The 25918-nt window shown below is 36.2% G+C and overlaps 2 protein-coding genes across 2 annotated transcripts in view; one reads left to right on the top strand and one right to left on the bottom strand.

Annotated features, from left to right (window-relative positions):
* Positions 1–5492: 5492 nt before the first annotated feature.
* Positions 5493–21620, bottom strand: LOC100369399 (mitochondrial import inner membrane translocase subunit Tim17-B-like). Its single transcript, XM_085496800.1, has 7 exons — positions 21523–21620; positions 10529–10628; positions 9904–9967; positions 9281–9409; positions 8462–8497; positions 7959–8033; positions 5493–6850 (listed from the first exon to the last, which is right to left on the bottom strand). The coding sequence occupies exons 1-7, from the start codon at positions 21546–21548 to the stop codon at positions 6750–6752; spliced, it is 531 nt and encodes a 176-aa protein (XP_085352926.1). The 5' UTR covers positions 21549–21620; the 3' UTR covers positions 5493–6749.
* The window catches only part of LOC100369548 (E3 ubiquitin-protein ligase RAD18-like), a 38951-nt gene continuing 34620 nt past the window's right edge, over positions 21588–25918 (top strand). Inside the window, exon 1 of the mRNA XM_002730496.4 lies at positions 21588–21743. Coding sequence (XP_002730542.2) covers positions 21687–21743 — 57 coding nt within the window. The 5' untranslated portion in view covers positions 21588–21686. The remainder of the gene's footprint in view (positions 21744–25918) is intronic.

Raw genomic sequence — 25918 nt, 5'->3', positions numbered from 1 at the left:
CTATGCTATCTAGGAGAATGCGTATCAAATATTTAATGCGCAATAAACAATCTCAACAACATCCTTTCAAAATGAAATCAACATGGAACCCACCAGACTCGAATAACAGTAGCCTCGAAAATTATATTGAGGCAACTAAAGTTGAGATATCCAAAATTACTACCAATAAATCCAAACAAAACATGAATTCTGCCGAAAGAGCAGCAATAAATAGATTACATCATGATAACACAATTGTAATTAAACCATTCGACAAAGTTCGTGGTATTGCAATCATGAATACAACTGACTATATATATGAAAGCCTTCGTCAATTAAACAACGAACAATACTACACTAAAATTGGTGGTAACGATACTATAGTCACGTCTAATTCGGTCCATGAGCTCGTTACAGAAATGTACAATCTGGATTTAAACGATTACAACACGTATAAATATACAGACCCATTTAACTACACAGTTAGAACGCCCCGGTGGTATTTATTGCCTAAAGTACACAAGTCACCACCAGAGGACAGTATATTTGTCGGTAGACCGATAATCAGTGGTTGCTCTGGTCCCACAGAGAAAATATCAGAATTGATTGACCACTTTTTAATTCCAATTGTCAAAAGACAACATACTTATATCAAAGATACTACAGATTTTATTAACAAAATCGAAAATATACAAGTATCTGATAATAACGTCCTAGTAACCTTGGATGTCGTATCAATGTATACTAATACTGTTCACGAAGAAGCGATCCGAGCAACCGCTAATGCAATGCAATCGAATAGACTATTTTCCGTTCACTGCGAGAATCACGTGTTATGCGTGAAATCGAACGTAAAAACAGGACAAACAAAGGTCATAGCGTCGTAGTGGCGTCAAACATCGCGTGAGATTCGACAAACGCGAAAGTATTTTGGGGGACATTTCCATGTCAATAATGTGCTGTACACATTTGATGATAGACAATTTCGATTAAAAGAAGATATTCGAATGCAATATTCCTCTGTCAAAGATCGGCCGGTCGATGTGAGCTACGAAATAAAGAAATTCGAGTTCAAAATCAAATCGTTCGATTTTTGCACCAGACATTCGACGCGTGTCTTTCATGCATCTCGCGAGATCTTGCAGTTGTATGGGAAATCACCTATTACAATCACAGTGATAGTCCTTTGAAACCACTACCTTTGGAATATATAATTAAACTCCTTGAAATCATTCTGAAAAGAAATATATTCAAGTTTAATAATGAGTATTATACCCAAACATGTGGAGTTAGCATAAAATCACCGTCTTCACCTGAGATTGCCAACATTACATTCCACCTACTGAAAAATCAGATTTTACTATTTGGTGCTCGTTATATTAAAACATGGTATCGTTTTCGAGATGACATTTTCATGGTATTCAATGGTACCATACCTGAATTACACAAATTTATTCAGGATGCTAATATGCTTCATGATTAAATACCGGCTCACATTTGAATATTCAATGACACAAGTCACGTACCTTGACCTTGACCTATATAAAGGACAACGCTTCCTTGATCTGAATATACTAGACGTGAAAACGCACACCAAGACAACGGAAACGTTTCAATATTTGAAACGTAATTCCTGTCACCCTACATCAGTATTCAAAGGTTTTATTAAAGGCGAAACTATTTGATATGCTCGTACATGTAATAATGTAAACGATTTCTTACATAAACGTAATTTATTTATTGAAAAATTGCGTGAAAGAGATTACACAGATAACGATATCAAAAGGTATTCTTCAATTAATGAACATGGCAATCGTATCTCACATTTACGTGAATCAATGCCCTATAATGAAGGGCAAACAATATTCACAACTACGTTCAACCCATATATACAAGGGTACAGGCTCAAAAGAGCCCTATTAAAAAACTGGGATTTAATTCGGAATGATTTGTTACTGTGTAACATTTTTCCAAATTCCCCCCTTATTGCATTTCGTAGAAATATTAACTTGAAAGATAAACTCACAAGTTCTACTCTACGTACTGACAAACTCGTGAAAACCGACACACCAAACGACGAAGAATTACTTTCCATTTTAACTAAATTGTATAATGAAAGTAATAACATCGAACATTCTGAAAGCTAATTTAATCGAACGATTCGGTCAAGTACTGTTTTGACTGATGAAGGGTTCAACATAGAACCCGAAACAGCACCATCACACTAGTGAATAATCCAGTTTCGTATTCCATTATTGTTTCCGTGTTTACTTCTATCAGGATTACACCTGAAAAATATTTTAACACGGAATGTGACATCAGTTACGTATTTAGTTAGCTAATGCAATACTGCTCTCAGTCGGTGAAATGTTCGTCAATTCTCCACCCCCATCAATAACTATCATTTAGTTCGCCTTACGATGTAGAGATATAAACTTGGAAACGAGTTATTCAACAACAGACTAATGGGACTGAAAAATAACACCCACCCTGGAAGTGTATTGGTCCGTGAACTTCAACAAAGTGACACAGCCTGAATAATGATTTCTTTGCTGCTATTCCAGGACACAAACTAAGCATGTGTAACAGTGTTAAATGCAGAGCTGTAGAAGATTGTGGAGATGTAAGGAATCAATCGAGATAGAAGAGTGATACAATCAGAGTATTTATTTGTAGAGACATCGGATAATGACAAAACATGTAGTGATAAGAACTTGGTTCATAGGCGTTGGCTTTGCAGCCACCAGTTCCCTCATCATGCTCCTCTTAAGAGTCTATTTACAAGTGAAACCACGTGATACCGTGACGTCACTACGACGCCAAGCATAAGTCAACGTGGTTGATCAGAACTTAATAACATGCCAAATAAGGAGTGCTAGACAGTCGTGATGACATTTGACAATGGCATTTGACATTTGAAAATGGCCCAGGCTTAAACAATACATTAGAAAATTACATATAGGTGTGGGAATGCGGAAATTAAAGTGATATTGCATGGGAAAGTGAACACATACTGACATGCACATTGGTGACACTGTTCCTTCCAACGAAAAATTAAAATGTCCCCATTTTTGTAAAATCAAATCATACGATAGGAAAAAAAATAACAGAAATATGGATAGAAAATTATTTACAAATAATAGAATAATCAAATCATGGTCAGTACAATAGAAGGTCTCTTTCTTTCTAATTCTTATTTTGCTAATTCCCTAGCTTTGTTCAAGTAGATTACTTCTTTCATCGTTACTCATGTCCTAACTATATCCAATTCTACTTCGTATGCTTAGTTCTTGTTATCTCAAAAAACATGCCTCAGTGCACAGTCCCTCTGTGCTCAGTTGTACAATATTTAACATGACTTTAAAAATACCCAGCGAGTGTGAGGTTATCCAGGTAATCGAATGTGGCTCACATTCGTAGCAAACAAACAGTACATGTAGTTACAAATCTAAATATGAAGCCTAAGATTTAAATTTTTTTTTTTTTTTCGATTCATGTTTTCTACGGGTAGTAAAATACCATGGCAATTAGTTTTTGCATGTTTATAATAAGAATCCTCACAGTACATGTATGGATAACAATTATGTAAAGAAAAAAAAATCACAAATAAAATTGTAAAGTAATATAAAAACACAAAAACTCGCCTTATTGACAGTAAAATATCCAGAAAATGGACGTGTCGGTGCCAAACATACACACACAATGAACATCATACAATGTGCTCAACGTGTTATTCTATCCCCAAAAAACAAGACGGAGCATGTCAAATTAAATGTCACAATTATGGGCATAATAATACGTGGATTAATGTGTTACACGAGATCAAACTTGTGCTCAGTTTAATATTGCGCGAGTCGAAAGCATGAATATGTTGGTGCCAAATTTATTTATATACACAATGGACATAATTTAATGTGCTCAACGTGATGCTCACCGCAAAACAAAACGGAGCATGTCAAATTAAATTCTGTAGTCCTCCAATAGGAAAGTTACATCTAAAAAAGTGTATACGAGTCATTGACTGCGTTGTCAAAGTCTTCTGTTGAACTCGCATATGCGCGTTTCTGTACTTCTCAGTGGTTGAGCTTTTCTTGTGACATCGGCATCTTGCGGTTTCCCGAGTGGGTGATACGCGAGATGTTTCTATTTCAGTTTCACCATATTGCTCATTTTAGAATAAAACTTCTCATTGTCCACCAAAAGTAGTGATATACCCAACTGTGAAAAACGCGTTCAATCAAATACACTGTATCGGAAATAAAGGTGCGTGTTTGCAGATAGACAGAACCAAAATGTCTTGCAGACGCATCATAACAGCACGTGCAAATTTGATGCACTTGTGAGTGTGTGGAGTCACTATCAACCAATGGGAGCTGCGAACTGTGTACACTATAAAAGCCATCAGCCAATCACAAAGTTTTACACATTTGACATTGGAGGCTGGAAGAATTCGTTGTTCAGACACAATTTCATAAGCAGCTTCGCATTGCCTCCAATCTTATGAAGTTATCATTATGTAGGCATCTTTACCTCGAATGTTTCGGCTTTTAAGTATACTTAGCAGATTCTTCCTTACTTTTTAACATCATTTATTTTTCTTACCCATATTTATCTGAAAATATGACATGCAACCAGCAGACATTTTGCAGTTTTACTTTACAAATCTTGCGAGGTTTGCTCTTACTTTTGACGACTTTCGTAATTAAATTGAATCACATTTCTTAGGAATATATGGAATAGGAATTTTATGTAATTAGTACATTTTGTATAACTTAAATTCAATGATATTCAACTTCAACTTAATTTTGATATAATATCAGCTGTCTTGGCATTATGATAAGGGTAAAGGAATGGATCCAAATGTTCCGCTGTCTAACATACCTTGAATGCATATTCTCTCAACAAATTTCTTGCACACATAGTTTAGTAACTATATTCTGTTATGAGGATTGATGTTAAAGTTGGTTGGCAATATATTCACAATGCTCACCTGCTAAAAATACTCTTGTGTTTTGGGTTGAACATGGTTTTCACAGAAAATCTTGCTTTTGTATTAGCTACACAAGGAACATTAATGTACGAGTTACTTCCAATGTAACTTACTGTTCCTGATTTCATGCAGGTCAGGTCAGCTATTTTGACTGAGGTTCTCTGGTTGTCAGCTATTTCTACTGTGAGTTCAGGTCAGGTCAGGTCAGGTCAGGCCAGGTCAGGTCAGGTCAGGCCAGGCCAGGTCAGGCCAGGTCAGGCCAGGCCAGGCCAGGCCAGTCCAGGCCAGGCCAGGCCAGCTATTTTAACTGCCAGGTCTCCCATTTTAAAAGCTGTTATATAATCATGTTTCTGTTTTCTGGTGAATCACAAAATCATTTCACAAGTCCTCAAAATTCAATGTAAAGCATTGGAGACTAGTGGGCAAACCTTCAGTGGTAGCATTAGTCCAGCGCCCAATTAGACACTACCCCCCCCCCAGAAAATAATGAGATTTTCAATCCACAAACATGTACAAATACCGGTAAGATACTTGTTACATCTGTATATTCAATATACAGTATTGAAATAAAAAAAATACTTTGTGTAACTGACATGTACTGAAAACCATTTTTCCTTTGATAGTATGACCGTTGGGTCAGCTGATTTTTGTTTGTTTAATACTCTAGTTCAACCAAATAAATGTAATTTACCATAAAAAATTTGACTTCAAGCTTTTACCATTTTTTGCTCCGTTAGTAGCGCACTTACACAAATGAACTTTGTTTATGGTCAAAATAATAAATGCAGCTGCTGTTTTATATGCACTTCTATTGAAAATTGTTTTTGAAAATATATTGGGGGTGTAAAATGCAACAAAAGTCAATTTTGACGTTATTGCTTTAAACCTTCATTATACAATTTGAGGGTGTTCAGAAAAAAACATTTCACTACCGGTAACTCAAGATCCTCAGCAAAATGTTCACTAGTGCAAAAATATGTTCTGCGTATTATTCATGAAGAGGAAGACGACAGCTAAAATAATGAAAGACTCATTTACAATTCTTGTGGGCTTTGTCCAGGAAATAAAATTACTTGGGATTCACAACAAGTCAATGAAAAGTCACAAAGTTAGGGTTGAAAATGTCTTTAATGTGTGCACATGTTACTCTCGTTTGATCTGTTTCATGGGCTGTAATCATGTGCTATGATTACCGATATATCAGTTCTATTATTAGTAACATTGCAGAATCATAACTAACATTTTTTTTTCCTCAGACTCAAGATAATTTGTATCTTAAGAAAAAACAAACTACAGTAGACAAGAGAAATGAAATAATGGGAGCAACTGTTCAAAAATAAAAACTCAATGTTGAAAGTGAATATACATTGGCATTTACCAACAGCACAGCAAATTTGATTTCTATAGTTCTAGCAAATCAAACTTCTGGTAAACTGGTTTTTAAAGCTTGAAACTTAATTACGAGTTAGGACAGAATTCTTGTTAGGTATATTATTCCTTCCGAGAAAGAGATAATTTGAAGACGAAGTACAAATCAGATCACTTTTATTGAATCGTCAAAACATCCCAATAGCTTGGAATAATATACATACATGTAATGTATATTTACCAGGCACTCAATTATTATATTTAAATAACACGTGCCCGACAAATCTAAGTAACGCATCCAACAAGTCTCAATGTTATTGATAGAGTCATTTCGGGTCAACTCAAGATGCAGTTCCTCGGTTCCTGGAAATTCCACTTAGATGAAGAAAGTACTGTAAAGTTGATAGTGTTGTTATTGGTACCGAGTTTCTCCTTCAAATAACGGCTGTGGAATATCTGGTCTGGGTCCTAACTGAGATGGGTCTTTCATCTGTTGTGCAATTTGTTCATTCGCTGCAAAAAAATAGGCAAACAGATCTCATAACTCTTAAATACACAAAAACAATATTGCAATTAACACACTGTTGACGCAAATTATCCCCACTCATTTCAGCTATCCATGAAAGCTTTCAGCAGGCAATTGATTTGATTTAAACTTATTGAACTTTCCTGCTCTCTTTTTTATTCATTATTTAAGTCATATTTTTCTGATTTTCCTAGTTCTATTTTCTGACTGCAAAAGATCTTGTTCGAGAGATCTCAAAAAAAAGATTAGTCACCCAATCAGAAATAGAGGCCTTGTATACAGTGAATATGCTGTTAATGCGCAAGCCTCCAAGTCCAACCATTGCTGAAGATAGAACCTTTTCTGATTGCTTACTGAAGTTTAAGAGAGTTGAACAAGATTCACCATAGAGGTAAACTGGTTGTTCAGATCTTTGGGCTTTCATGATCAGAAAATTATACAAAATTAGGAAATTAACTGAAAAAAATAATAAATCACACAACATAATGATTAAAATAAAAAATCCCAATTCGGTCTCATCTCAATCAGATTGGCAGGGGATGTGTTTATGTTGCAGTCATCATATCGTCTTGAGTTCAACATGGGTCACATGACATATGCAAATATTGTTTCCTGGATTCAAATTTTCAACTACATAGAATGTTACTGCACATTTATGCAATGCATTATGGGAGAGAATTACCAATTGCATACATGTTTAATTGAAAGCTATAAATATATCATGAAAACTTGCGAAATGAAATATTGATATTAATTAATATCAAACTTTGTCACTGAGCAATATCCAGAAATATCAAAAATAAATATCACCATGGAAACAATTTGACAATGACATTTCAGACACATTTTCTTGAAAAATTTGGTGCCTTATTTTTGATATTCCAATGGCATGAACTCACAATAATTAAAGAATGATTACATATAATCTTTAATTCAACTTTGAAATTGCAACAAAACTTAAATGACTACTGGTAGTTCAATACATACTCAACACTCTCAGCCCAGAGTTACTGACATGTCTAGTTTCACAGTGGAGTCTTAAGAAGTTAAGAGAATATCATGGCAAGAAAATCTCATCTGGAAAATTGACTTTACCTTCCATGTATTGACTGGAAGTCCACCTTGAAAATATGATGCCTACACCTTCAATCATTGCAAGTAATACACCTCCTGAAAAAAAATCAAAAAATAAAACAAGTATGAAAATTTATATCAAGTCACCAAATTTTGCTGGAGAACAAAAATGGGATTTCAAAGATAATTGAGATGAAAAGAGCATGCTATCTTCTGACTGGTGATCAGAAAATTCCATATGTAATTCAGTGACTTGCCAGAAGATGCTGAAAATGACAAACTAAAATATTTGGAAATGTTCGGCTGTGGTGAAGAATCTTTTGACGATTGAATCTTGTGAATATCATAACTGTACATTTGGCCATAACAAATATATTCAAATTTATGAATGTGCATGTCACAAATGGTTTTAGATTTTTTGTTGTCGGAATTGTAAAAAAAAACAGTTTTGTAATAGACATTACTTCATTTAAAATACAGGGGTTAATATGGCTGCAGAGAGTTCACAAAAAACATAAACCTACCCACAGCTGCTGATCCCACCATTGCAAGTGCCCCATCTGGAGATATAAACAGAGTCAAGAATTAACAATAACAGCGAAGATAGACTTGCTTGCAGTCTGTTGGGATGATACAAAATTCTTGAAAAATAAATATAAATTGCTTTAACGAGGGGTGAACGTGAAAGTCCTGTAACCGCGAAATCCCAACAGACTTGCCAACAGTGTAAGTGGCCTCACATTACCGACCAGATTGGGGCTTGTAATGATTGACAGGTCTAATTTTTTTCAACCAATCAGAAGACAGGCTAATTAACATATGAACTGAGGCCGATGATGTCAGTTTCATTGTTATGGTCCGTGGCTAGGCTGCTCCACCCACCGTATGACGTATATGCTAATTTAAAACTGAGAACATACGTCTGATTCTTATTTTTCTGCCATTTTTGACTGAATCACAAAATTACCACATGTGCATAGGTATCAGAAGAGGCATTAAGTATGTGTGAGATTTGAAGACAATTACCCGGTAGTCCAAGGGTGTCTGAGATTTTGAGCCAAACAAAAGCATATAACTATCTGTTTCTGATTTTGTCTCAACCTTTTCACCACCAATTCCCTCTTTTCATCACAAAATAGTCCCGTTTTATAGTCTGCACTTTCCTTCAGAAGATTGGGACAAATATAGCCAAATTTTTCGAGTAAAAATTGAAAAATCACTCAAATTTTGTCTGTTGGCTCCAAAATTAGAGTTCATTTCCAGAAATATTAAAAAAATACGAGAAAAAAGTGAAAAAACTAATTAGTAATACCAGATACTAAACTACAAGACATAGAACTCACTTCTGGCTGCTAGCACTGCTCCCGTTAATGCCCCACTGGTTATAGAATTCCATGGATCTTCTTTTTTTCTAATTTTCACTAAACAGCAATCAAACGTTGAAAACAAACCGCCCCAAACTGCAAAATTACCTGAAGTGAATGAAGTTTGATGAAATAAACAATAGAGAAAAAAAAAAGACAAATTCGAGGGAATATATATGTATATGTACCGTAAAATCTGTATTAGAAGCTGCATCCCTAATAGAAGCCGCACCCATTCTTTTTGAACAATTGAGACCCAAAAATTCACTATTTCTCATATGCGTAGATGCTCTAATAGAAGCTGCATACCTTCTGTTGCATTGTACCGCAGCTCTTAATACAAATTTTACAATACTCACTGTTTGCAGTTGTAAACAGCTAATGGTCATCAGGCAACAGATGAAACGAATGATGGCGAGGGAGAGAGAATTGTTTAATTTTGTCATGAACTAGCACTTATTTGAGCCTAGCTGATACTTTTAACAAGATAGGTACAATAAACACAACATACACAATGCACTGTCACAAGACATGATCACATAAATGTCACATTTGACACAAATACAGTGAAAATGAAAAATAAAATTTTTTAATTTACTTACCACCTACAATTGGTGCTTTGTTTTTTACTGTTAGAAAACTTCCCATAAGTCTATGCCTCATACCCTACAACAATGAGAGTACAATTAACGATAGTCTGGTTAAACAGAATATTTTCTATACATCTTTGCCAGCCAAAGTGCAATATATTTGGCTATCACTTCCTTACTACCTACTACTATGGCAGTACCTATTCAGCCATCTCATCATTGCTGTATTAACATTTTCACCACCAATTTTCTCTTTTCATCGCAAATTCACAAAATAGTCTTGTTTATAGTCTGCAGAAGATTGGGACAAAAACAGCAAAATTTTTTAAATAAAAACTGAAAATTGAACCATATTTTATCTGTTGGCTCATAAATTATTGTTCATTTCCAGAAATATTGAAGAATATGAGAAAAAATTGCAGAACCGTTTGGGTGAGAAGTCTAATGGTGAGAAGGTTAAATGCTATCCCAACAATGGTTTTTCAATCACATTTAAATCAGACCGGTGTTTTACCGAGATCAAATACATGACTGCTCAAAAGAAACACACACAATGTTGTGCAAGAGCATGATTACAGCATTCATGAATAAAGACAAACACCCAATTATAAAATTAAGTCAAAGAGAACACACTCACCGCGGGCGCATTTCTGGCACCGAGAAAAGAGTGAAAAACACCTCCCCCGATGGCACCCATGGAAAAAGCACCACCACAGTCATCAACAATTCTCCAGGGACTGGAAGAAATAAATATTTGATACGAATTACAACAAAACATTACATTTGCACCGCTAAAATGTTCACTACCACAATATTCCATAATTTGAAAGCTTTAAAGGGCGGCGGTTGTTGCGCCACGCCATGATGATATGGGACTCGGAGTGATGAATATAACGTATGTAAAATACATTGTATATTCACAAAGAATTTGAACACTTTATTAAATTTTGCAAAAGTGACTTAAGTAGTGAGAGCAGAAATATATTTCCATGGGATTTGGTTCCTTCATTGAACACATATTCCCACTGGAATCAGTAACCTTTCAATGTGTATCCCCAGTAATCAGTCAAGTAGAAACAGTCAAAATATTTTAACAAATTTTCTCAATTTTTGCCTATTTTCACACAGGACATCTGATGTTCATACTAAGGAAAAATTTTATACTGATAAATAAGTTTGATAAAGTTTGGAATAGGATTAGTAAAGTTATTGTGCACACAATTACAACAACGACAGACATTTTTCCCTTAATACATGTACACCTTTCCATTCCATCTTTGACAATACAGGCAAGGTATATCACATAGATGTTAGTGAAACTGAATGCTGACGTCCTGGCTGCTGTTGCATTCGGTTGCTTTCAAGGTTTTAAAGAAACTTTAGCCATTCAAAATAGACAGCAAACATAATGGATAATCTGTTTTGATGTTTGGGATATTCTTTATATGAAGCAATTATGTTAGTCCAAGCCGCCACTGAAACTATGCTGTGAGGGTTCTACGCGTGCAATGCCGATGCTCAACCAGAATGCTTCTAGCTGAGTAGTACGCTTGTGAGAAAATAACGTTTTTAGACTAAAAGTAATGTTTACTGTGTATTTTGCAGTTTTTTCTTCAGCAAACAATGCATGTATGTATATGCTATTATACAAATGTACACCCCAACAGAGGTGGACAGCTGTTGGGGTGTACATTTGTATTATTATACCAAATCAATCTTAAAACAGAAATTGTAACACTCAATCATGGCAAACTTCAGTTCAAGCTTGTAGATCTGAATGCATGTATGAACACAAATATACAAGTTGAAAGGGTTCAGGAGCAGTGATTGAATTCTATTAAGTTTTGTCATGGACGCCTTTTTACTTTCATGGTTGTTTTGATAAACCTAACTTCAACAGCTTCAGCCTGACAAAGAATTGATTTTTGCATCAACATAAGACGCCATTGTGTGCGCAGCTTTACACTAAATTGCATTTCAGTTCGTATAACATGACGAACACTGAAATAAGCTGCACACGTGTGAAATGGCTTCAAAATCCTAGTTTTTCTCACTAATAAGATAAGTCAAATAGTGAACGTAAACCTGGCAAACCAATCAGGCCACCTATATTGTTCCCCTAACAAGTTATTGACTTAAATCAGGTAAATTGAAGAGGAAGGTACCCAGATGGAGCTTGACATACAATTATGGCAAGAGGTAGACATACAAAAATGTCAACCTCTAATACGGTAATCTGATTGGCTGTTACGGTCATGAGGTATAATAATGAGTAATATATCACTTGTTATTATAGGTGAAGTGTTGTTATTTTGTAGGAGAGCGCGTATGAGAGATGTGTGTTAAGGTAGCAGAATAGTTTTTTGGGCACTTTTCACATTTTTTTTTTGAAAATCACACGAATAGCTCCCTAAGGCATGCTACATACATTAGTGTATTTATTTTATTGAAAAAAAATATCTTGTACAAGTAAACTGATTTTTTTCTTGTGTGCAAACAAATGGCCAAGTTTTTGTTTATCCAGTGTACACCAAACTAGAGCATCTCATTAATATGCATGGTTTACAAACATAACTGAACTGAGGGTAAATAGTTTTAAGTTGAGCCACTTTCTTTATTTGCTATTTACAAACAACTGATAAGATATCTGTTTGTAGTTTACACACAGCTGATAAGATGTGTGCACTGCTGCCTTTCTAGACAGGAAGTACAGCAAAGACAAAACAATCGCTTTTCAACAACAAATTTTGAATAAACAAAAAAGTACATGAATGTACCACTTCAATGTAATTATATGTTAACAGAATAAAAACTTACAATAAATTTCTGTAATATTTTTTCTTGGCTTTGTCATTGAAAGGTGTCTGACCACGGGGTTACTTTCCTAGTCCAGAAGTAATGCAGTTACATTGGAGGAGGGGGCTCCCTTTTACAAAATATGGTTGCAAACAATAAAATACGGTCATCTGTGGTGGCTATGCATTGCATGAAAATTCTGGTAACAGGCCACAAACTACATGTAAAGGTTGGTCAATGATAAGAATATGCTTGGACCAGGTTTATATAATCCATTTTTCAGAGGAGTTTTCACCAAGTAGGCATACTTGCATGCTTAGGTTTTTCTAAATTCGTAAATTATGTTACATGTAATAAATCTGTCTGATAAATACTTGGTTGTTTTATCTAATGTGCTCATGCGAACAAAATGCACGGCAACGAAATAGTAGCGTAACCCCCCCGCCCCCGAGCCGACGTCTTGACATCGGATAGTGGGCCAGTGTTTCACGCAAGGCAAGGGTTGACTTTTTCGTACGACTTCGGTAAAAAATAAAAGTATCATCTAAAATCTAGGTAGTTTTTATAGATGATAACAGTGAGTCCGGTTACAATTAAATTTTGAAGAGATTCATCTACAAGTATAAGACCGGAGGTTACTGCGACGGTAAAACTCTGTTTTGCGGGATTTGATTTTTAATAGCACAGGAAATGCTACATGCCGGCATACATCACTGGGTCACATTTTACAATTATTCTATTCATCTATTCACACCAATTAAAAAACAGGGCAGCTTCCTTCATTAATGTGCAAAATATGCAAAGAAGGAGAGGGCTGTCAGTAATTCTTTAGTTTAGTTGTCATTCACTAATTATGGACGAGATAGTAAGCACGCAAAAATTTCCAAGAAAATAAAAGCGAGGAAGAAAGAAGAAAAACGTCAAAAGAATGATCACTCCTGTCAAAAAAGATGTTGAAAGAGACGATGCTGGGTTCGTACAGAACGGATTTCCCCGTCGAAACCAGTGTCAGCCATGAAGTGGGCGAAGAAAGTTTTACCGTGACACAGAGTCCTGTTCAAAACGTTCGAGAGATGTCTGTATCTCGCAGGAAAATATTGTTACCTTCCGACGTAGAAGAAGAAAGTGAGAGTGAATGTCACGGCCGATCGTTTGAAGACGGCGAGATTCGACTCGTTGGCATGTCACTGTTGAATGGCGCCCTAGAAAAAGATTTGTCAATTTTGCAAAGTAGGCAATATCTCAATAGTGGAGCGCAGGCGTCACAGTCTAGGCAGTCAGTTTGAATTTTTTTGCACGCAAGGAGATTGTATTCGATCGCAACTGAGCCAGCCTAGCTTCCCGTCATCCCGAAAGAAGGGGTCAGTTTTCGAAATAAATAGAAAGGCTGCCATTGGAATGCAAGCGACTGGAAAGGGACGGCGCGCTCTGGTGAAACTGTCAAGCTATTAGGGGTTACCTCAACCAGTAACGGGTACACCCTTTCGCCAGTATGTACGAGCTGCCTCCAGGAGACTTCGAAACTCGTGGCATCATGCTTGAACTAATAAGTTTACAAACACAACGGCCCAAAAATAAATACACTGTATTTGCAAACACTTCAACTGCCAAGTGTAGTGTCTGTATTGTTTGTTACTCGCAAACAGAACCGCCCACTTTGCATAATCCAAGCTTTAATGAATGACGTCACCATTCGTTATCAGCACAGACCGTCATAAAACTCCATAGCATGAAAGAAAACGGCCAAAAAACAAAGTTTTTCACAGATATAAATGTCGGTTCATGATTTTTCCCCAAAACAACTTTCAAAGCATTTCATTTACAATTAGCCCATGTAAATTTTGCTCCTAAAACGGGAGTTAACATTGATTGAAGTTTGAAATCATAAAAGTGCTGATTTCTCGGTGTTCGGTTTTTGGCAATTACCGTTGACCTAATTTTAAATGGCGTTTCAGTGAATAGCGCTACGATGTCGCCGTTTAACTTTTCTTACTCTTGGATATGTTGGCTTCATATCCGTATTTGCATATTTGCAAAATTCTATTGCGTTTTTTCACAAACCTCGTGCAAACTATCGATATACACAAACTTTAACACCAAAAAACGTGCTTGAAATTTGTGATTTTCGGAAATAAAAAAAAAACTTAATGCAAAAAATAGAAATACGGATTTAAACTTCATGACCTTTGCTTCAAAACAGTGTAAAGTTTTTGATCGCATGAATGACTGTAGAGATGACAATTAAAATTTTATTCACGTTAGTTAAATTATCAGCCCCGCTGATTTTCAGAATCACGTGACGCTAAAACAAACACAATGTTCACAAAATATTAATAGTAGGAAAATACAAGTCAAGAGCTTTCTAAACATATATAGATTGTATGGTTTCTTGTAAAATTTATTCCGATTATAGGTGTTTACATTTTTCATGCAAAAAAACTATCCTGCTACCTTAATTGTGCATGGTGCACACAGTGACTCAGGCAATAATACAATTTGTTGTCAGCTGTTTGTCATGAGCATAATATTGACGATGTCCTTGTCGGTTATTATTTACGGTAAGTATCATGGTAGGTAGAAGGACTTCATTTCTAAGGAGATTGAATCTAACTCCAAATTCTTTGGTCTTTTTTATTTTCAAGTGTTTGTGTAGCAACTAACTTTAATAGAATGGTTTGAAGATTTATTGAAACAATGTTTACAGAAATAATAAATGCACATGTACCGCTGTAAGTGGAACATAAACAAACCATCAACAATAAGCAACAGCAGATGAATTTAAAATATGAAAATTTTATGCAAATGAAAATAGTCTTTGTTGTTGGTAGTACCTAAATATGGACTTGTTGAAAAAAAAATCAAGAGGTGGCTTGGGATGGGGCCCTGGGGAGATGACCGACAGCCCTGACCTTTGAGCTTTCAGAAAAAATGTAACCTGATAACCTTGGGCAATAAAGAATCCATTAAATCTGCAATTCATCCACATACATATATACCGTTTCTGCTTTTCAATTTTTTTTTTTTCACTTGCTTTTTGCAAATTCGACTGGATAATTTCCACCTTATTCTCGATCGTGCAAACCCGGAAATATCGCCACCGGCATGCATGCATTTAATATTCATACTAAAATTGTTCTGAGGTTCACATTGACACAGTTGTCTTTCTGGTTTTCATAGATGTTGAATAGCCGTCAAAAGTTCAACCTAGATTTGACTGGGATAGAATATTTTATTTTAAACAATATTCTGAAGTGACGTATTGACGATTTATATAAGTATTGTTGTTTTCCCCACAGAGAAGACAAGCCGAAGGACTAAGATAAATAATGAGTTCCATGCCTGGACTGAGTGATTTGTTAATTTTGCGTATGAAAAAAAAACTTGTCTTTCAATAATAATTTGGATTGTTTGGAATTTCTATCGACCGTGTCCAGGTAATTATTTGTTCGATATATACAGCGGGCGTCAGTTCGACGTCTGTCATTTACCACAATCAGCAGAAACGGGACAAACATTGACCGTAATTCAAGAGGACCATGTTCAGTAATTTTGGGGCTGAAAACCTAAATAATCAAACAAGTACTATTTAGTATATATTTTTCATCACGAAACAACAACAGAGCTATTGTTGTCCAGGTAAAACCTTGAAATCGATGCATTGGTCAACTATCCATTTCTTAAAATAAATTCTAATGAAACAAATAAAAATTCATTGAGCAGCATGGAATATATCAATAACTATTCTTCCCAATCGCTAGCTTTATTTTATTCAAACCCGTAAAATTTGCAAGTTTTGAATATTCATAAGCGACCTGCACTGCCATTGGGCTAGTGAGATCTCTGATCAAGCATGATAACTTACATCTTCGCTAGCCAAGGTTTAAGTTTATTCGGCCAAGCCTCTAAATTGGCTGGTTCCCGCCTCAAGTGTCATGGCGTACCAAGCCACAAGAGGCCGGTAACTAGTAACAAATTCGGCATTCCGATTGGTCCATCACTTTCTTGTTGCTTGTTCTATTTCCCTTGGTTACCTGATGCCAGTGTTTACGCTCGTGGCCGTTTCTTTTTACTTTCAAAAGTTGGGCAAATAAAAAACTGATTCTTTTGTTATAAATTTGCACAAAAACAGCGAGGAATGTCAGACATCTCAAATATGTAAATCTAAGCAGGCAGTATGTATGAGCATGGCTTTATTGTAGTATGACAGACACCTTTACGTAGAACGTAACTTGAAACCGACCCAAATAAGCAATATGGCGATTACTAGTTATCTGCGTCTTACTTGCCATTCGCAAAGGATGCCGACAACCAGCGAAGCCTCTAAACAGACCCTGGCAGAACGACCATCAAATACGCGTATTCTAACAGCGCCCCAAGTAATCAGTTGCGGCTAATTATTGTTCAATCAGTTTGCATGTTACAAATCCCTCTTTGGCCTTTCATTTTAAACAAAATGGCGGCACTCATGAATCGTGATATTTGTATGATAAAATTGCAAAAGTTTTCGGTGTTGGTGCCCTCAAGCCTCATCGTGTACAGGCAATTGACACAGTTTTGTGTGAAAAGGATGTCTTAATGTTTTATCGTCTTATTTTGTTTTATAATTTGGAACGTCCAAGCTGATTGGGCGCCTTGTTTCGAGGTGCGCCCAATCAGATCTCACAAGCCTACTATAAATTAAAAAACCCATAATTTATTCATTTTGCAATAAATTGTACTCCAAGGCATTATAAGATTATTGACCTAAAAAAAGTTAGGGGTTACCCGCCATTTTTTCGAGAAATTGATGGTTGTATTTTAGTGGAAAGTCGCCATTTTGACACTCATAACACTTTTACCACAGGTTCCTATGGCAGAGATATTTTGCAATATCTTAACATCTAGCCTGGTGACATAGGCTGAGAAAATCATATATTGTTAATGATGGAGTACCTTTTGTTCTAAATTATTAAAAAAAATCTGGGTTTTAAAAAGTGGCAAAAAATGCAATTTTTCTTTATAAACATTATGTTCTATGGAATTGTTCTAAAGATAGCAGTTTTTAAGAAATATTTGGACATGTTTCCCAAAAAGCATAACTAACATACAAAATAGTGCTATTTCATCATACCATGGGACATTAGTTTCATGATTGTACATAATAAACTAATGAACATCGTCATGCAATTTATGACCAATTTTGTCAAAAATTATGACTAGGCTTCTACTTTAAGGTAGCGGAATAGTTTTTTGGACACTTTTCACATTTTATTTTGAAAATCACAAGCATAGCTCCCTAAGGCATGCTACATACATTAGTGTATTTATTTTATTGAAAAAATAATATCTTGTACAAGTAAACTGGGTTTTTTTCTTGTGTGCAAACAAACACCCAAGTTTTTGTTTATCCAGTGTACACCCCATGAGTGCTTCTCATTAATATTCATGCCTAACATAATTGAACTGAGGCTAAGCTATTTACAAACAACTGATAAGATATCTGTTTGTAGTTTACACACAGCTGATAAGATATGTGCACTGCTTAGTTTCAAGAGGAGGAAGCTGTACAGCAAAAACAAACAAAAACACTTTCAAAACAACAAATTTTGAATAAACAAAATACTAGTAGTACATGAGTGTATCACATGTTACCAGATTTTGCCATAAATTCGCCCGGGCCGTTTAACGGCAGTTTGGTATTTTTTAAGATTTTTTTTTTATTATTTTGGGAAGACAAATTTACGTTCTAAATGTTATTTTTAAATCTGTTGTCAAAATAAAAGTACAGTGTAACAGTTGGAGATTTTTTTATTTTTTTTTTATTTATGTTTGATACATTGTATGCTTTTTAAGATCAGATCAGGGGGCCTTGACTCTTACCGAGTTCCGTGTTGATTGACATTCAACGAGATCTGAATTTTTAATTTGATGGCTGGTTTGAATTTATCCACTTTTAAAGTCATCAATATTTTGATCAAGCGTTTGGAAATAGCATAATTATATTGCGTGAGTGAAAGAAGCCAGTGAAACTGTGTCACAGCGTGTTCTATTTATTTCTGACGCGCGTGGTCGGCGTCTTCGATTATTTTGTATTTTCGTTTTCGAAATGTATCACTCTGCGTTTTTTTTTTGATCACGGCTCGCAACTGAAAGTCCAAGTTGATTTTGTTTTGGCTGTAAAACTAAAAGCCCTCAAAGTCGGATTCGTCAGCATCATTCACAAATACTTGAAGGGCGTCTGAGATATCTTCACCTTCAAACTGTCTTCGTCCAAAAAGTCAAGTTCGTCGTTTTCTTCTCCAGAGTTATCTTTCACTGCTAACACCTCTTGAAGTTCGCTGTTCAGTGATTCACTTTCATTGACTCCATCGTCATTCACAGCAGTTTTCGTTTCCTCAACGGCGGTACTCACAAAGGTAAAGGATGTTTCCCAAGATAGGACGACGTATTCAATGTGGACGTGTGAATTATGAACAGACCAGACAAGTCAAAAAGTCGACAAAAAGACACTTTGAAGACCCGTCACAGCCATAACAAGAAACCACGCGGGGTTGTTTAGTGTCTGTCAATATTTTAGAACACTGCTTTTTCATTGGTCGAATTACGTTGAAAGAGTCGTCAATTGTAACAAATATTACAGTCTGTTGACAGTGATTGAGCACTGTTATCATCATGAGAAAAAAATGTTATCCACAACTTGCTGTCGGGGAGCCACACTACGGTAGCCTCTTTTGCCGAGATCGCCAGAATATTTACGATAATAAAGACGCAGTCGTTGTGACTTTTCGTGGAAAGAAAGTGGCAAGTTTAAAACTTGATGCAGCACAATTATTTGCGAACATAATGGACTTGAATTTAGCTGATGGTGGTTGGTACCATCTTAAACCAAAATCAAACCAAAGTCCGACGTACCTGCAAAAAGAGTGCATGTAAATGTGCTGTAAGACGAACACTTTGGTGAGGAGGGGCAGCGTTCCCTTCGAATTTGTCTGAAAATCGCTTTAGGCTTATTCAGGTAAAATGAAAACTAAACTTGCACGAACACTACAAATTTAAAGGTCCCTCCCGAAAATAACAAGTCCAACAAAAACGGTCTCGTCGGATGATGATTTACAATATTTTCGTGTTGAAAATTTACTCTGCATTTCCCCAAATCCACACATAAAAAATACTTATCCCACAGCCGCCATTCCATTTTCTTATTCTACAGTACCCTGCGCAAGTTTGCTCGCGGGAGTCTGATAATTATTGTCGGAAGGTGACTGTTCTTGTGTCTCTAAAAGACTCGTGGAATACTCGAGAAAATAAGTTTGCAAATAAAACTGCCCAAACATAAATACGCTATGTTGACAAACACTTCAACTGCCCAGTGCAGTAGTTGTGTTGTTTGCTACCCGCAAACAGAATCGCCCACTTTGCATAATCCCAGCTGTAATGAATGACGTTACCGTTCGTTAACAGCACAGACCGTGTCAAAACTCCATAGCGTGAAACAAAATGGTAAAAAATACAGTTCTTTTCACAGACATAAATGTCGATTCATGATTTTTCCTGAGAACAACCTTCAAGGTAATTTATTTACTACCAACCCATGTAATTGTTGCTGCTAAAACGGGAGTTAACCTTGATTGAAGTTTAAAATCACAAAAGTGCTGATTTCTCGGTGTTCGATTTCTGGCAATTACCGTTGACCTAATTTTAAATAGCGTTTCAGTGAGTAGCGCTATGATGTTGCCGTTTGTTTTTTCTTACTCTTGAATATGTTGGCTTCATATCCGTATTTACATATTTGCGAAATTCTATTGCGTTTTTTCACAAACCTCGCGCAAACCACCGGTATACACTAACTTTAACACCAAAAACGTGCTAGAAATTTGTGATTTTCAGAAAGAAAAAAACTTAATGTACAAAATAGAAATACGGATTTAAACTACATGACCGTTGCTTCAAAACAGTGTAAAGTTTTTGGTTGCATGAATAACCGTAGAGCTGACATTTAAAAATGTATTCACGTTAGTTAATTATCAGCCGCGCCGATTTTCAGAATCACGTGACGCTAAAACAAACACAATGTTCACAAAATATTAATAATAGAAAAGTACAAGTCAAGGGCTTTCCAAACATATATAGATTGTATAGGTTCTTGTAAAATTTATTCCGATTATAGATGTTTACATTTTTTATGCTAAAAAACTATCCCGCTACCTTAAGATACGCAATTAGTCTATGCGATCCCACACGGTATCGTGTAGAGGCCTATAGGTCGAAGACACGGGGCCGTGCGATTCGGACGATGGATAACTTATATTAGTACCAACACTTTGAGGCGATATACCATGTCTTTATAGAACATTATAAACACTAGGGTCAAAATAACGAAGCAGAAACTTACCAAGAACGCGACTTCCCGAGAAATCTCTGCGTTTTCAGGTCATTTTCTTGGCCCGGAAAAAAAGCGCCCCAGTGTAAGCTGCGGTTACTGTTTAAAAAACTCAGTGAGTGTAACGGTGACCATGTAAAGCATCTCTAAACCACACAATCCCGACAGGGACTGCTTCTGTACACACTAATGTGCACACCAGCACCGGACTGACGTGAAGTCAAGGCACGGTAGAGATTGATACAGCAATCTCACAGAAGGTTGACGATGATGAAATAAAAAAACGTGTTTCTAAGTTGTACAATGTACATGCGGGCAAAATAACGCTACGGGGCCAAGGTCACTGAACATCAATGTTTAATTGTTAAGACAGAGTTTAACTAATGTTTCAGCTTCGTGTATACGTTATACACAAACTAAGCAGACAATAACTACTTTTTCGCAATAAAACGACAGAGTAGTGCCGGTTTACTTACCACGGTTCGCGCACGTACTCCTCCATGTTGGATTTTAAATTTGTACAATGCGCAGGTCATCACGACGAGTTGACCTTTGACTTAATGTGCGTAACTTTCGCGCCAACTTGAAACAGCTGAGAAGGTCGTTTCGATTCCAATACATTTTCACAGTTTTCGGCACAATGATGTCAACAAATTCTGAAAAGCTTGATTTGCCGCAAAGTTTACCAGAGTTAAAGGTGAGTAATGTTAATACAAACACGAGTATTGTGAGGTATGGATCATGCCGCGTAGTTGTGTTCTCCATCATTGATTGACCCACAGTCCAGCGAGACTGTGATTGATCCACTAACTATTGATTCACTATTAACTCGGGCTGTGGTTATAATGCGTCAACAGACTACACTGCTTTACCAACACTCCCCAAGAAATTCAGTTGTTTTCTGATTGTCACTCAGTAATGCTGTGATCAGTCACGAGTCCTGCACTACTAAAGTGTACAAACAGCGTACAGTGTTGATTTGCATAATGAGAGCTGGAGTGTTGATTACAGATTGCATTGCACATGTGTTCATACATACATACATACATACATGCATGCTTCTTGTTCACGCACAGGAAATTCCAAAATAAAACTTACTGTTACAGTATATGTCAGCAACCAACACAATAATTTGATAATTTAATGTTTTTTTGTTGTTTATAAAAATTGGATTTAAGGTAGAGATGCAGTTTATTTGGCTTGCTTTTTAATTGAGTAATTAGACAATGAAGATTGTATTATATATCCAACATGTCATATATTTTCTGAAAGCTTATTATACAAACTTTGTAAAACTTGTCTTTATTTTAAATATCCAGAATGCGTTTTTGATTTTGGGTCAAAAATATGCTTTTTTGGACAAAAGTGGTTTAAAAAAAATTAGCTTAAAAACTTCAAGTCCGTTTGTGGGTAAAATTACATCACTGGATACCTTGGTATACTACTAATTCAAATGCGTCCACTCATCTCTCTAACGACTTTCAAAATCGCACAGCATGACCTCAAAGTTCACTCTTTTCTATTTTTGCATAATTTATATATCCATGTTAATTGCGGACTTGTTATTTTTGTTCCACTCGCCGTAATAAACTGTCCGGACGCATTTTGAAGGGGGAACACCTTGTCAATAATGTGTGAAAATTTCGAAGCAAATGGCCAAAGCGTCTATCAGCTATTTTAATTTAAAACCCAAGAATTCACCAAAAATAGAAGACGAGAAAAAGGCTAATTTGCATATTTGTGCGTTAAACCGGGAATTACTGCTTTGTCATACTTTGTGATACTTTCTAGACTATTGAAATTGAAAGTTAACGTATAGACATAGACATTTTATGTAAAATCGTTGGACCAGAACAACTGCTCTTGAATTTATAAATCAGAAACACGTCATTCAGACCAGTGTTTTGATGGGGTCGGTAAAAACACGTGGCAATGCCCAGTAAATATGACGTAATCTCATGAATTATTAAACAGGGGGCGGTCCTAGGAAGGTGACCTTTTATCACGATCAAAACATCATGGCTTCTCCGATGTATTTTCAATAAAAAATCTACGAGTATTTCAGAGCCTATGGTTTACCGTGAAGAGTACAAAGTGGGATATTAAATTATTTATCCTTGATGATTTTTATGTAGTATTGAGAACCAACTCCAGGAAGCGAACGCACAATAATGAATAATCGCGTAATCCTAGAATCGAAACACGAGGCACAGAAGTTTTGTTCATCGTTTCCAATCCCATTTTCCCAGTGCAACATATTTGTTAAAAGAAATATTTGAATTCTGTTCGTTTGTTAAGGAGGCATTTTTTTATTTTTTCCGATTTTGGCAACGCCTTATTCAGGGATTTTCTAAGACAGTCGCAGACAATCAGCGCACCGATGTACGTACAAAACATGCTGTTGTACTACCGGCGACGGTCGCCTGCAAGAAGAGAGCTCCAGCTCCTAACGTAAAAGTTGTAAAGTTTCGACCGGTTTTAAATAATTAGTGTTGGAAATCTGACATGTTTTAAGAGTGCAAAATTAAGGTGCATTTTCGAGCGGTCGAATTTTTCTGAATAGAAATCGGCAAATGAAAAAAATAGGAGTGCGAAACAGTGTGCTTCGTTAGTTTAAAAAAATGAAATGTCCGTCAAATTGACGTAAACTTAACCATTTTTCATGGAAAAAGCAAAGGTCGTGGCCGAGTTGCAGGCTAAAAAACTCAAAAATCAAAACAAAATCATCAATCAGTAAGTATTATGACAAGGAAAAAAAACACCAGACGCGGAGAAGCGGTCAGCGCGTCAAAAGAGTTGTTACCGTAATGTATCAAGTTACCTCTCTCTGTGATTTATTTTTCATTGAAATTATTTGGTTGAATGATCGAAGTACAGGTACCCATTGGACAAAAGATACACAAAAGTTTGTATCTCCCCGACCCAGTGCAATGTATCTGGTTTGAATCAAAGCTCACGTGTCCCTTATTTGAGGGACCAGATTCTGCCGTAAATTCGGGATGAGATTTAGAAAAACAATAAAATGGGACTTTTAAGGTGTATTTTGGCGTCATTTTCGGACATTTCAATCATTCCTGATGCCTAAAATAGAGTCTAAGTTTTACCGTAGTCATTGACGCCTATTCAAGAGTATGATGTTTATTGTGACTAGCGTGAATGGGTAAGCTTCGTTTCGACAATGAGCAGTTATCACTGTAAACAATGTTAAATTATTCTTCACAGGCTCAGTTTATTTTTTGAGAACAATTATTTAAAAATAAAATCTCTCAGTCATTCAGAAACTCGGATTCATGCCTTCAGGGAAAGCCATGTTTGGACGCTCACATTGATTTTGTTTTTCGTTCGGTGGGCTGATGCCTTCAGTGTAGCTTTTGCCTCTTCCGACATAGAAATCATCTGAATCTTCTTTCTACCTCTCTTTCTTTTCACACCACGCATAAAGTATTGATAAAAATTAGGAAAAAACGCTGAGGAAATATGTTTGGTTTGCTGGCGAGCGAGAACTGATTTGAGAATAATTGCACATGCGCGTGAATTGAATGAATTATGACCCGTACAATTTCGATTTGCATATTGTCAATCAAAGGTCTTGTTATTTGGTTACTCATGCAAATTAGGCAATTGGACATAAACATTGCCACGTGTGAGTGTTTTTTTATTTTTAACCAGAAAATAAACAGCATTTTTAACGGTGTTCCAATAAGAATTCATTGGTCAAATTTTCACAGAATGTTCTTTAGAGAAAAATCTATATAAAAAACGAAAAAAACTATTTTTGATTGAAATTCACAAATAAACTGCATCTCTACCTTAAATAAGTGTTACCAGTTTACAGAGAGGTCAAAATGAAACGACAATATAAGTATCTCTCGAAATAGACTAGCACGGGTCTTTTACACAATAACGAATGCACTGCCCAAGTATACACTGGCAGAGAATAACAATAATTCCTCAATTACAATAGAGGGCGCACTAACAATCGGGTATAGTCAATGGTAAGGAATAGCAATGTTGGACTATGCAGGATGTCAAACTACGTAGGGGTTGCTCACACACTCGACAAATAGAGCATGAATAAAATCAATACAAATCGTGTTGACCCGTACTTTGCGAGTAACGACAAATGACAATGCGTCAAAATATGAGAAGCAAAACCCTATGTAATTTATACAAACCAGTTCAAATGGTCAGCACTTAGCAGTGTGATATAATTACGATAAATGCTAAACCATATTAATCGCCCAGGCCTACAGCCATGGTAACACACTACAAAAATATTAGCTACGCCACTATGTGTGTTTATTGTATTTACAATCATGTTAACGCCCTCTTGTGTTCGCTTTACATTTTGCTACGCATGCTCAGTTCTCTCGTTGTGTTTTCCCCGCCATGTTTGTTTTGTTTTCCTGTTGAGAAATAAACAGAGTTACTTGCTCGTTAGCACTCCAACTGAAGTGTCTGGTTGTAGTCCAAGCTCTGTATACAACAGGTCTGTGTCCATACTGGCGTGGTGGCAGCGTCCTTCGGATCTACACGTCATTGAAAGGTAATACGGACATCGTTAACTCACAAGCCTGCTATACACGTACGGACTTTACACACGCATATTGTGTACAGCCAGTCAGTCAATATATCGACTGGATAATACCGACATTGATTTCGTTAAGCAATACTAATCATTATGGCCAACCAACAATGGGCGCCCAAGCAGTGGTGTCTGTCAAAATCAGAAACAATTACCTCATTTGAAAGCTGGCGTCAGAACCTGGTCTACACACTCTCATTAGACTCAAATTTTGCACAGTTCCTCGGTGAGGGCGTACAGTGGACAAAGCGAACCAAGGCTACACCGCTGAGAGGTTTCACAGATGA

Source organism: Saccoglossus kowalevskii, chromosome 3 (assembly GCF_978046115.1).
Source record: "Saccoglossus kowalevskii chromosome 3, keSacKowa6.1, whole genome shotgun sequence".
Lineage (NCBI taxonomy): Eukaryota > Metazoa > Hemichordata > Enteropneusta > Harrimaniidae > Saccoglossus > Saccoglossus kowalevskii.
Note: the sequence above shows the minus strand (reverse complement) of the source record. Positions and strands in the feature narration are given on the sequence as shown.

Bases quoted from the DNA above. Each gene is read 5' to 3' on its own strand.
- LOC100369399 (XM_085496800.1), bottom strand. From the start codon at position 21,548: ATGGAGGAGTACGTGCGCGAACCGTG. The intron at 10,629-21,522 runs GTAAGTAAACCG...TATTTCTTCCAG, and splicing joins GAGTACGTGCGCGAACCGTG to TCCCTGGAGAATTGTTGATG. The intron at 6,851-7,958 runs GTAAAGTCAATT...ATTTTTTTGCAG, and splicing joins TTCCAGTCAATACATGGAAG to CGAATGAACAAATTGCACAA.